This window comes from Choristoneura fumiferana, chromosome 7 (genome assembly GCF_025370935.1).
Source record: "Choristoneura fumiferana chromosome 7, NRCan_CFum_1, whole genome shotgun sequence".
NCBI classification, from domain to species: domain Eukaryota; kingdom Metazoa; phylum Arthropoda; class Insecta; order Lepidoptera; family Tortricidae; genus Choristoneura; species Choristoneura fumiferana.
The window spans coordinates 9,677,079-9,690,888 of record NC_133478.1 but is presented as its reverse complement, the minus strand read 5'-3'; the positions used below and the strand labels follow the sequence as shown (position 1 = coordinate 9,690,888).

Below are 13,810 nucleotides of genomic sequence, written 5' to 3'. Positions count from 1 at the left end.
GATAGATTATTTCTTATCTCGCCCATAACGAAAGACAGCCGTAATGACAACCTTAAAGTAGCCCCAAGGATCTTGGTAACCAACAATTCCTGCATAGGTATAGTAACTCACCATGTTCACCAGCCGGTAAGCGCTGAGTTGTAGCTCTAACCGCCTCCTCAAGGAGATCCTCTCTTGCCACATCCAGCTCCAGGGTAGCCAGCCTTGGCGGGGCTCGTCTTCAGGTGTGCAGCCACGTGGGCCTGCAGCCAAGACTCCGCCAAGCGCGCCCCCAGACCGCCTTGGCGGCAGCCTGCGATTACACGCCACCCGCGACCGCTTAGGTAAGTTGCGATCTGATGAAGAATGGGGTTCAAGTTAGTTCGGTGTGTAGCGATATCTGTATCAGAATAATCAAATACAGCTAAGCAAAGTGGACGTGTTTAAATATACTTGGTTCACAAGCTTTGTGATATTTGGTTCATAATAATAAAATGTGCTTTCAATTCAGGAGATGAATGCTGAAATGCTGTCATTCCAGAAAATATGTTAAGTGATCTGTTTAACAGTAGGTACATGCCTTAGGTACATCATGGTTTGTCAAATTGCAGGCCACTGTGGGCCCTTGTGACCCAGTGGTCACAATGGGGCCCACAAGCAAATTGTAAATGGTCTGTCTGAGCAAGTTTAATATTCATGACAAGTTAAAAAAACATGAACCACTATGCATATCAGAGATTATTGTATCGTTCACATAACTCGTCGGCTTAACTGTCAAAAAGGCTGGACAGTGCCTTAGCCTTACCTAACTTACATCCTTCATCATCATATTCATCATCATCTCTGCCGTAGGACGTCCACTGCTGATATGGCCTCCCCCATAGACCTCAAGTCACTTCGGTTGGCAGCGGCCTGCATCCATCGTTAACCAGGTCATCCGTCAATCTGTTCTCCGTGCTATATGGCATGCCCATAGCCAGTTCAACGAGCTAATTCGCTTGGCTATGTCGGTGACGGTGACCCTTGTTCTTCTACGTATCTCTCATTTCTGATTCGCTCCCATAGAGAAACCCCAAGTATAGCTCGCTGAGCAACTCTGAGCCTATTTATAAGGCCTATAGTAAAGCACCTCGTCTCGGATCCATATGACATCTCATCACTGTCAGGCAACACACATTGGTTAAAGAGTTTCGTCTTAAGGCACTGAGGAATTTTGGACGAGAAGACATTGCGGAGTTTCCCAAAAGCTGCCCACCCGAGTTGGATTCGACGATTGACCTCCTTCTGGAAGTTGGACTTACCTAATTGGACCTACATCCTACCTCCTTATCCTGTCCTAAAGTGTCTGTGTTTGAGCAGTTTTCAAACAATATTGCCTAATTATAGTCATTTAAGGGCACATGAAAGGCAAACAACTGCAGCCCTCGGCCAACACAATAGAAGTGGCTTGAGTCAAAACCGACTAGGAAACAAAATTGGGTAAGCTTTACTTACAATACCTACCTACATAATAAGTGACTACCTATTGGTGAAATATTTTCGCTTTGAAAAGTAAAGGCTGTTATTCAGAACATGTTTCCAGTAAAAGGTTATGTTAAAAGGTATTCAAGTTTTGGTACCTACTTTGCGTTTATATTCATAGAACGTAGACCAATTAAGGATGTTTTGTTTTGTGTACAAAACTTATTAAAAACTTTGTTAGCTGAAGTAAAATTACTTTAGCAGTTAGACACTTCACTAAAATATAACAATCGTGTTGAATAAAGTGGTCCGATGATTGGCACATATATTAGCACCCATTTTTTTTCACAGTATTTTACCATCGCCATCATAGTGATTAAGTAATTCAAGTGAATAATTATGACAGTTATTAGAAGGGTGCCAACGATAGGGTAAATCTCCATCCCAAGGGGTAACTTTATGGTCTATGATTATTATTTTTTTAAACAAAATGTACCTACCTATTAAGTATTACATGTATAAAGTTGCCTATTTTTAACCTTCGCCTCAAAAAGAGCGGTGTTATATTTGATTCCAATGGCTATCAGTCTGTCTGTAGCTGTGGCATCGTACCTCTCAAAATTTTTGTTCGTGAAAGCAAGTATCCCTGTAGCCTGGTCATTCACAGTTTTTTTGGAAATAATTCGGATATAAGGCTAATTTTTGGTATAAAATTTGGCTCCAGATGGTAAAAAAAAATTTTTACCCTAAAATAGTATTTTTTTTTTTGACAAAAAATTATCAGTAAATTTACGGTCTAAATATTTTGAATTATTCAGTTTTTAGACCCGAGCTGAATTCACCAATATAACAAACAGGAAATTAGAAAAAAAAAACACAAGTGATTATTTCGTAATACATCTAATTTCTATTAGGGAAAAAATAAAATTAAACTTTAAATAGTTATCATTTAAAATCCAACAATAAATATGATTGGAAATAACGTATTTTTGTTAAACCGATATACGAGTAACATTAGCAGCAAAAATAAGTACATAAAGTCTCAAAGCACCTAAACCTTAACTATACTTACATTTTATGCCACGCTATCGTTTAATTTTTACTTTTGAAAATATGAAGTTCCTTTAAAAAAAATAAGTGGATTTTTCATGTGTTACAAAGAACATAAATAAAACTAGTACATTATGAAGTAAATGGGCTTATAGCAATTTCGCCTGATTTTTACAGAATTAATAAAGATTATTTTCTATAAAACTTTATTGTCGCAGTGATAAATTTTGGTGGATTATTGAAGAATATATTTGCAAATTACCTGGCCTAACTTGTAATGCAAAAAAATTGCTTATTTGAATCAATGTTGATTTTACTTAGAGCGAAGATGACTGAGGTCTTGCGGGGGTTCTTAGCTATGTTTGATAAAAATCGATTCAGCGCCGTTTTTGAGATATTGAATTTTAAAATGATAATGTCAGGGGTTTTCAACTTTTCTAAGTTAGTTCATTTTATGTAGCCGCTGCTAATGTCAAGTAGGTAAGATAAAGCGCTTCAGGGCGAAGCCAGACGAGCGTAATTTTTTGAGTCCTGAGTGGCGGGAGTCAACTTATTTTCGGTCGCCGTGTGGCACAAACTGGACTTTTGTATAAAACCGAATGCTGCAAATTACGCGACCGAAAATATGCGGCTCACGACTCAAAAAATGACGCTCGTCTGGCTTTACCTTAAAACGCCTGTCTGATGTAACTACAAAGATGCTTAAATTGATCGTGTTAAGTTACATCTATAAGCTGTGTATTTATTACCTATAGTATTTATGTTAAGTAGAAGCCCTGGCAGGTAAGTTACACTAAGCCCGCCTAGTCACCAGACTGCAATGCTGTAATGCCTTAATAACGGTTGCCTTACAATTTCCGGTGCATTTCTTAATTGAAATCTTGCATGGCTACACTACACGCCTGCTTATGCACCTAGCCGGTAAGTTGCGAATTAGCCCATTGCCTTGTTGGTATCTACCTACCACTTGTTTAATTTTCTATTCTATAGTTTTTGTTATTTTCTCTTATGCTACTTAAATTGTATTGTAAATATTCTCTTTGTTATGCAAATAATACTTCATCTTTTTCTGCATGATTCGTCATTATTAGTATTTCGCTCCCTTTCTGTCTCATGATATAAATTATCTCTTCTCGTTGGCTTTAGTTAAGGTGCCTCGGTGACCGAGTTTCGCTTGCTTTGTTTTCCCACAGATAAAACCCAGCTAGATCGACTTTTCACCCCGTAAACTCCCACATCAATTTCATCAAAATCGTTAGGAGTTGTTTCCGGCATCACCCGCATCCCGAAATAAATAAGCAAGAATTTCTCGTTCAAAAGTAGCCTGTTGGATAAATACGAGTAATAAGAAATTAAAGATAAAATTTACCCGTACAGATAACGGTAAGTCTATAATCCTATTGAAACATGCTTTAAAAACGTGCCAAGTCTTTATATTTAGATAATTCGTCTAAAAATAAAAAAGCTCATATAGGTCATATTTTTTTAGCGTTTTTCTGCTGCTCCTCTGAAAAGCTTTAACGGCCGGCCACAGAGGAGCGTTGGGGTTATCGGCAACGTTGAATGTATGCTGTAGGTACCTAACCCGCGGCTCGTGACTGTTTTATAAATAAATGTCTTACATACCTTCATAAATAAATATTATGCGAGCTTTTGAGAACTATTCTACGAATTGAAACTACAAACCTGGAAGCTAACATAGGTACACCAAATACTTAGCCACCCAAATTCAATTAGATTCAACTAAAATGTTATCATCAAGATTATGAACAAGTGCGGCCTTTTACATATTCGCACATGAAATCAAAAACTGTCCTAACTAAAAATTTGGCGCTTTTAATGAAGGGAGGGTATGCTATAGCGTTAAGTTTAAAAATTTAAAAGAAAGTGGCCGTGAATTTTGCTGAGGTGGTGGTATGGTGAAATCCAGGCGGGAAAGAAATTCCTTCGTCGCCTTCTACTACGCCTCGGAAGGAAGAGGGTGGCGTTATTCTACCCCGATCAGCACACAGAAGCAACAACTCAACAAGCAAGTATACAGAACTTAACTCAAAAAGCCTCGAATTTGGAGTTAGGACAGTTTTTGATTCCATGTGCGAATTTCAATTTGCCACTATTACCTGCCATGGTCAAAATTTGTGAAATTCAGGACCTGTTGCATCAATCTAAGTTAAGTTCCTGTTGTTTTAACGACACACGGATATCTGTGATGCTGTCTCTGTTTAATCGAACACATAGGCGTGCATTGAGCCGTGGTGGCCAAGTGGTTAGACCTGTGGCCTCTCAAGCAGAGAATAATGGGTTCAAATCCCGACTCGCACCTCTTAGTTTTTCGAAATTCATGTGCGAAATTACATTTGAAATTTGCCACGAGCAGTGAAGTAAAACATCGTGAACCTGCATAAACCTGCGAAGTAATTCAATGGTGTGTGTTCCCAATCCACACTGGGCCCGTGTGGCAACTCTCAATGAGGTCTGGCCCAGCAGCGGAACGTATGTAGGCTGGGATGATAGGCGTTCATTATGCTGTCTACCTTGGTATGGGGGGGGGGAATTGACCCCAGCACGCATGCTTGCCAAAAATTTGCCGACCGCTGCTGCAGCTGATCACCATCCCAGCCTATATACGTCCCACCGCTGGGCACAGGCAGAATGAGAGGGCTTTGGCCGTAGTTCCCACGCGGGTCCAGTGCGGATGGGGAAGTTCACACACACCACTGAATTGCTTCGCAGGTTTATGCAGCTTCACGATGTTTTCTTTCACTGTGAAGCTCGTTTCAAATGTAATTTCGCACATGAATTTCGAAGGACTCAGAGGTGCGAGCAGAGGTTTGGATCCACGATACTCTGCTTCAGAGTCCATAGGTGAAACAACTAGCCCAGCGTTTCTTAACCTCGAATTAGGGTCGCGTATGGTTTTGGAATGAATCGCGAAATTTCTCTAAATTAAATCACGTGCTAAATATATATATTCAATTATTTTATAATGACGTCAATTTTAGCGGTATTTTTAGGTCACAAGTTCCAATTATATTTATATAAATACTTTCGGTTTTATTGGGTTGCCAGCCAAAAAGGTTAAGAACCGCTGCACTAGGCCACCACGGCTTTTTCTGCAGCTGATGGGTACCTGCAATCCCAGCGCGGTGTCAACGGAGGTGACGAGCACGGTCTTGGCGCTGTCCGCTGGCAGCACCTCCGCCACGCGGACCTTCCGCAGAAGATACAGCAGCAGCGCGCCCACGATCGAGCACAACGCCGCCAGCTGCAGCCCCAGCGACAGCCACGTTAGCGTGTCCATTGCTCACTGGGACATTCTCTTTATCTGCAACAAGGAAAATTCAAAACTCAGAAATTGTATGTGGATTGGAAGGAGGGCGGGTTCTGCAAGTTAGCTAGCTAGCATACAGTATGTTACCCGTAGCCAGGTTTTTCTTAAGGGGGGTCACAGTAAAGTATTTCTGTAACTTATCCATGACGTTTATTTAATTAATAAACCAAACTTCAGACTTTGTTAAATTTATAACAAAGTTATATTGTACAGCTAAGTAAATTGACAAGTAAGTGTAAATTACAGACAGCCGACAGATAGGTACTTTGATTATTCCTGTCAATTTACTTTGCTGTAGGTACATTGCTGGCAATTATAATTATGTTCGAAAGTACCTAACTATAACACAAGTTTTTCTTACTTCGGGACTACGTCAATTGGTGTCACTGTCCCGTGATATTTATTTATTGTGACGTGCACTGTTGGTAGCGGAAAAACTAGAGAAAAATATAAACTCAGTCATAAACTCGTACTCAGTGATGCCGTTTTGGACAGTAGCGAGTTATGGAACTTTACGTGATCACTTTTAAGTCTGTTCGATGGATATGAAGCAGTGAGCAAGCGATTTTCAAAAGTGAGCTACTTGCTAAATATTAATTACAACATGCTTGCAAAGGTAACGATGCTGTAAAATACAAGGACAGTTTCAAAATTCAAAATAAAAAAAACTTGTTTTATCAATATAATAAACTCACAACAAGTAGCAACACACCTACTTAATCTATAAGCAAATCTGAGAAAACAATTTCACTGAACTGATCAATCCTAATACACTAAACTTAATTCTGTATGATCGTTTAGTTCCTTATTTATTCAATTTTATTATATTAGCTACTTAACCATAGCTTTCCCTGTGGTCAATCACCTTTGATGTAGCATTGCTCGCTTGCGTACCATAAAATCAATTTCAATCTCGACTACCGCAGCTCTACTTATACTCGTATTATACGCTCTATAATAATATCCGATTTATCTTAATGTACGATCGCATACCACTGTATCCATTAAAAAGAAAGACAATCAAGTAGAAAAGGACTTTCTTCGAATAATGACTTCCACAGGCGTTATGATAGAGAAATCTCTTCGCGCACCACTTCGGCGGGAAATTGGGTAGAACACTGAAATTGCTTATTAGCAGTTGCAGTTATTGCTTCTGCACATGTGAAATATTTTTATCTGGGCGTTTATAAAACTGCAAACATGTGAGTACAAGAAACAATAACACCTATTTTGCGTGTGTAATATCAAAGCCACATTCAAATGCAAATTTAGTGAGCGTTGGTTCGCCACGGGCATTGTTAAGGATTATTTAGAAGTTTGAGAAATGACAGCGTAGATATAGATCTATTAGCTATGAACGATGACCAACCACGTTTGTAAAATTATGTGAGAAAAGCCAGCCCGTCAACATTGTCACATAAATGCTACGTTAGCTGTAAAGTAAAATATACTGTGATTTTATTCCCCATTTAAAAGCATGGTCAGTTTGGTTTTAATGGTGGAGAGTGGATTGGCGCCGTTTGAAACAATACAACAACGGATTTGAACGCTATTGTGATCATTGTTTACTAACTGCATCCGTGTCGCCAATTCTTATGCAAAGCAAGCGTGCAATACTTGTAGAACTTTAACTAATTGAATGGTGTTGGCCGAGCAATGGGTTATACTACGGTAGATGTATGAATGGTTCCCACACACGTCCGAGAATGAACGTTTGTACCTACTTAATTATCTTTTATAAAAACTGGCGGCTTGTCAGCTTTTGTTTATTTTCCGCCAGACGATTAATAATAGGCACCTCCCACCTTGAGTATAAAAATATTTTAGGAAGTAGGTAACTTATTGTTAGTAAGTACCTACTTTGGCATATTTGCAATAAGATTATGTTATCAAATAGGCAAGGCGTAAAATATCGCCAGCTCGGCACCACGAAGCTCTATGTACTTCTCTTTTATTTCACTTTGGCGGGAAGCCACAAACTACACCTTAATAAGTTTAGCGCTCCAATATCACGCGAAGTGCATGTAAATCCTGCAGTTAGTTTTGTTACCGCGACCGAGCCAAGCTTCCTGCCTGAACAGCTGTTTATTTGCTCATATCTGCCCGGAGACATACCAGTCGTAAATAACGAGTAATGTTCTATGTGAGTTCATTGCATGTTCCAAACTTTATGTTATGCAGGCTGTTTTAATTTTAAATCGTTTTAGTGGCATTATTAAATGACTTCTAGCGTTTTGAGCCAGTTTTAGGCCAGTAATTTTGTAACGACACGCGATTTTGCATACATTGAAATTCGAATGCATTGTTATAATTATACGAAACATAATAAGTCAACCTTGAGATTCGTAGTTTGATCATTCGTTTTGAAACAGTGCGGTAGGTACGTGTATGTTAAAGAAGCGATTGAATTCGAACTGCCGATACAAATAACTAGTTGAACAAGTAACCCATAATGATCACAAGAAGATAATAATCACTTATGAGGATCATTATCATTACGCGGTATGACTCAAGATGAGCCACGTACAGCGCACAAAAACGTGGGAAAGAACACTATTGTTCTGTAAAAAGATAACGCGAGGAAGATCAGGGTCAAAAGTACGTGATGACATTAATTCTTGATAACTGTATTTCAACACTTAATTGATAACGGATTTTGTTTTTGTTTTCAAGCCTTAATGCCAAATGGGGTGCCTAAAATAATCCCCCTTAAGTAGTTTGTAACGTATCCTACTTTTTGGTATGAAAAATAATTCCTGCAACCTTCAAGAACTTAGCACTAACATCAATACTAAAAATTCATAATCTTCTTTTTATTTTTTTGAGACCAAGGACCTGTTACGTTAAGACTCTTAAGCATACCGCGAACTAAATTCATGTGTATTGTAATGTCATATTACAAAGCGTGCATGAGACGGCATTATACTAGTAAGCGATGCAAAAGGAACACTGATACTGGCAGGCTAAAGGCTATAAAATGGCTGCGTACCGGCTGCGAGTGCGACATTAAAATTAGCCCGTGCTGTGCGCTTGACGCATCCTACATCTTTTCTAATGCTCACTTTTGCCTTGCTGTTTAACGCATGCGTAATCCGCACGTTTACGTACAATCTCGTAGTTCATTGGCCCCCGACTAAAGATGTCACAGGAGGAATTAAATCATTTGTAAAGTTGAATTATTCAGCAGCGTTGAATGTAGAGTGGCTTTTGATAAGAATTTCCCCTTTAATCGTTAACGCTTGGTAAGCTAATGTTAATTTAACATATTTGTATATTTAAGGCGGTAATTCGGACTTTGCCAGACACAGAACTAACATAACAGGGGTTTGTCTATCGTTGTGTGTTACAGTTTTCAAATGACAATTTTTATCGTTTATTGAATGTCAACTCACATTTTTTTCCCATGCATATATATTTTGACTTATGACGATGTGAGACTTAAAGTAGTAATTCTTTCTTTTGGTTCTCTGATGTTACGTTAGACATCTTTTACTGTTTTCTTGATTGATTCATCGCGATATCAATTTTTTAACAGTGGTCTATTTTGGCGCTCTTTTGTTTAGATTCCCTTCGTTTTGAGAGATGGTTTTAATAAGGTCGTATAATCTTAATGAAAGCGTGCTCATATTTGAGTGACGTTCCTATTCGTCTCATGTCTCGAAAATGTCATTGTGTTTAGAAGTAACAAAGTGGTCAAATGAATGCTTTGTTGTGAATGGCTCATTCAAATCTAAATAATAACTAAAGACAAACAGTATTGTTCATGGTAATAATTGAGCTCTTTTAATCATAACATTATCTTCAGTGTTTTGTTTAGAAATGAGAGACGTGACGTTTGCAATGATGTAATTTGGTTCCGGTCAAAAAGTCTAGTTAGACCGTCGAGTGCGAACCGCTGTCTATTTGTATACAAGGTGGGCCCTGTAACAGGAGCAAAAAATTAAACCACAGCTTCCACTCTTCATCTTGAGCTAATTTAGTTCTACAACTTTTGAAAATAATTTGTATTGTGATTAAAATTATAGTTTAATTGGACAAGCAATGTATTGCGAAATCCGTCATTTTGTTACGTGACAGGCGATGTCATTTAAGCTATTTGATGCCGTACATTGAAAATACCCTTTAAGTAATTTGTTTATAATAATCATAATGATGAAATTACTTAATTTTTGTAAGTTGCAGAACTAAAGTAGTTCCATTTGAGTAGCAGAACCTGTGTTTTAATTTTTTACCCTGTTACAGGGCCCACCCGGTATTTGGATTTCTTTGCATAAGCTTTATATACATTTTTGCGGAGGAATAATAAGTATTATCAGGTTAATACTGAGTACTTAGCTTTTATTAAAAAATAACTAAGACTTCATTTTGATTTTAAAAACAAACTAAACTGCATTCAAAGATTTTTGAATAATCCCCTGTCCAAACTGGGAAACGAACCCTCCAAACGGTGAAAAAAAAACACCTGCAGTAATTTTCCTGTAATTTTTAATGTAAAATTTCATGGTCTTCCTTTTATTACTTTTTACAATGTTATTTCGAAAAAAAAATCCTTAAGGTTAAGCCTTTTGATCGCTATCATAAAATTATGCATATTATTTTTTACCATTTGGCGCCTTTGCTTGGCGCATTTGATTCCCGGTTCAGACAGGGGATTATTCAAAAGTCTTTGAATGCAGTTTAAATTCTTTTAGAAATTAAAATGAAGTCTTCTTTCAGTAAATTTGTCTATCTACAATATTTAAGATACTATTCCTCCATGTGGGATTGTCGTGGGATACGTGGGATACGGAACTGTCGTCAGTTACCCATATTAAACAGAGAGTAAGACGGCCGGTGAAATTACTGGCACTTGAGGTATCCCATCTTAGGCCTTTAGGTAGGTGTTGCAGATGTTTATGGGCGGTGGTGATCTCTTACCACCAGGAGACCCACTTGATCGTTTGCCATCCAGTCGAAAAAAAAGAAAAAATAATATTTTGACTCTATCTATTGATGGTGCATACAGCCCTCAGGCGTTAGTTTAAAAAGGTGACGACTATGTACGATTGATGGCTCTTTACGTTTGTCATTGTTGACGGAGAAAGTGTCAGCTCTGGGTGCTGAGTCGGTGTGACTGTACTGAAAATCAATTTGTTTTGCTTGTTGTCCCTGATGCGGAAAATTTCAAGAAAGTTTCATTTTGGTTAGTGCTTACTAGGTATAGGTGCAAGATTAAAATTATTTATGATATAACCTTTCAGATTAATGCCAAATCTACCTTAAAAGTCTGTAATGGCAGCTACTAGCGGGTCAGAGTTAGGTATAGGTCTAAAAGAGGCAAAAATGGATCTACGTAGTGAGGACGATACACATTATTAACACAGTTTTCATTAATATTTTTCATGGTCCTTTGACAAAACATGTAGCTAAATTATCTATCAACTTATACACATTCTTTAGGCTTTAGTTTTATAGTTATATTCGAAAGAACGTAGTGCTCGGATCCCGTATCGTATCTCTTCTCGTAGATGTTGTAAAAAGCAAGTAAGGTACTTGGTCCACTCCACTCCCACCCACGGAGCGTGCAGGAGAACTCCGGTTGTATCAAAAATGCTGTCATAAACTTTAGATACTTACCATACCTCAACAGACGATCACGACCGCTCTGTCAAGAGCGCAGACTCAGAAGAACTTCGAAAGAAGTAGAGTCGGAACTTATCAATACCCAATGCATAAACAAGTAGGTACCTGCCACTGCATATGACTTACAAGGAATCGTGCGAGCATTATTAGGCAGCTGGCTGGTCGACCGTCGCGAGCCGTGTCGATAGCAGCCACTTTATCATTGCTCAACACTGCCCATGTGCGGTTTTGCGTGTGGTACAGAAAACCAGCGGTAGATACTTTTTACCCTTAATTATATAGGTATATACTTAGTTCCTCGACATTGTATAAAAATTAACCCTTAATATTATGTATTTGAAATGCAACTTAAAAAAATCAGACACTTTTTTTATTGCCATTCCAACCTATTGGTCTCATTGGCACGCCACGAGATAAGTTTTGAGTGTTTGAGCTAGTAATGACTAGCGCGCGTGCTCATTATCCCCTTCACCATCTCTTTCTACCCTTCCTATACCGTATGAGAGAAAGAAGTGGTAAGTACTTAAAACAATTGTAATTTCAAGTGCGTTAGACAATATGAGCTCTGGACGCAAAGACGGCTTCTCACTGATTTATCCTTACTAATATTATAAACGCGAAGGTCGCGAAGTATGTCTGTCTGTCTGTTAAGTACCACTTCACACTTAAACCGCTGAATCAATTTAATTGAAATTTGGTATGAAAATAGTTCGAGATACTGGAAAGGACATGATAGTTTTCATCCCGGAATGTTGCATAGATCCCGCGGGATAATGATAAACGATTTTTAAGCAGACGAGTCACGGGCAGAAGCTAGTGTGGCGATTGTAGGCGAACTCTAATGTTGGCACGGCAATTTCTACCACCTCAGTCAGACCGTATGTACCTGCACCACTCAGAGCACAAGTCTTCAAAGCATCACATGGTCTTGCCGCACCCCGGATCAGAGCGACACGAAGTTGCTGTCGGACAAATACATCTGGCCAGGAATAAACAAAGATTGCAAAACATGGACGCGTTCCTGCCTCGCTTGCCAAGCAGCCAAGATCAACCGTCACAAACGTCCCACCACCTGGAACATTTGCCTACCGAACACCAGGTTCGACCACATCCGACGTCGACCTAGTAGGACCGCTGCCTCCATCCCGCGACTACAGATACCTCCTGACAGTCGTGGATCGATTCTCAAGACTGCCGGAAGTATACCCATACGAAACATAGAAGCAGAGACTGTTGCACACAAATTGTTCTCCGGATGAATATGCCGATATGGCATTACCATTCGTATACCACAGATCAAAGGCCGACAGTTCCAATCCGAGCTCTTTCATCCCTGTCTCGACTGTGTGGTTTCCAGCACATCACACCACTGCCTACCATCCATCTTCATGGATTGTCGAACGCTCCACAAACAGCTTAAAGCCGCTCTGAACTGTCTTAATAATGTTTCATTCAGACAACCTACCTGTGGCCATGATGGGCCTCCGCGCCTGTTTACAAAGAAGACATAGACGCTACCCAGCAGAAATGATATTTGGTCAGACATCAGACTACCGGGAGAATTTCATATCACCTCAACCATCAACAGTTCCATCAGAAATAACCTTCGTGTCTTCACTAAGATCAGCATTCCATCGCCTTGCTCCAATCCCCCATCTTCACACGCGAAGCATCCATATTTCATGCATAAGGACCTGAGAACAGCAACTCATGTCTTTATCAAAAAATTTAACAAAGTTGGTCTACAATGCCCTACGAAGGTCCATACCGCGTCACGAAGAAAGAAAATTCTTTACAGTTATCATAAACGGTACTCTCGCGTGTTGTATCAATCAATAACATCAAGCCAGCATACCTGAATCGGATTCCACACCACCCAACGCCACCTCACCTGAAAATAACGACTTACCTGTGTCTGCACCTGCCCCTGCTACTCCAGTGCTGTTCCACTCCGGTTGTTGCTACACCACCGAACTCACCTGTAGGTCCACCTATCTTCACACCTTCAACAACTCAAACTACCAGGGCAAGGTCGTCGGGTTAAATTTCCCAATAAACTAAACTTATAATTCTTAACCATACTGGCCAACCTACCTTCATCTTTTTATCTTTATTAATGGGGAGTATTGTGGCGATTGTAGGCGAACTCTAATTGTTGGCACGGCTCATCCCTAGCCGGAAGCCGCACCGCCACTATGCGCGGGCGGCCGTCATGATGTTTTCCGATTTTTGACGTCTCTCGCTCGCCGGCTCGCAAGCTGAGAACATCCGAAACTAAAGACTTGTATTTAATCAGTAGTTAAAGGATCTCAGAAATACAAAATACCTAAGAGGTTAAATGTAGTTTAATATATGTGCTACAAAAAC

General features: G+C 39.4%; 1 protein-coding gene and 1 pseudogene across 1 annotated transcript in view; one reads left to right on the top strand and one right to left on the bottom strand.

Annotated features, from left to right (window-relative positions):
- Positions 1 to 7: 7 nt before the first annotated feature.
- Positions 8 to 5,811, bottom strand: LOC141429677 (uncharacterized; annotated as a pseudogene).
- A 6,512-nt stretch (positions 5,812 to 12,323) lies between these two features.
- Positions 12,324 to 13,810, top strand: part of LOC141429919 (uncharacterized) — a 16,856-nt gene continuing 15,369 nt past the window's right edge. The window contains exon 1 of the mRNA XM_074090479.1: positions 12,324 to 12,542. Coding sequence (XP_073946580.1) covers positions 12,324 to 12,542 — 219 coding nt within the window. The remainder of the gene's footprint in view (positions 12,543 to 13,810) is intronic.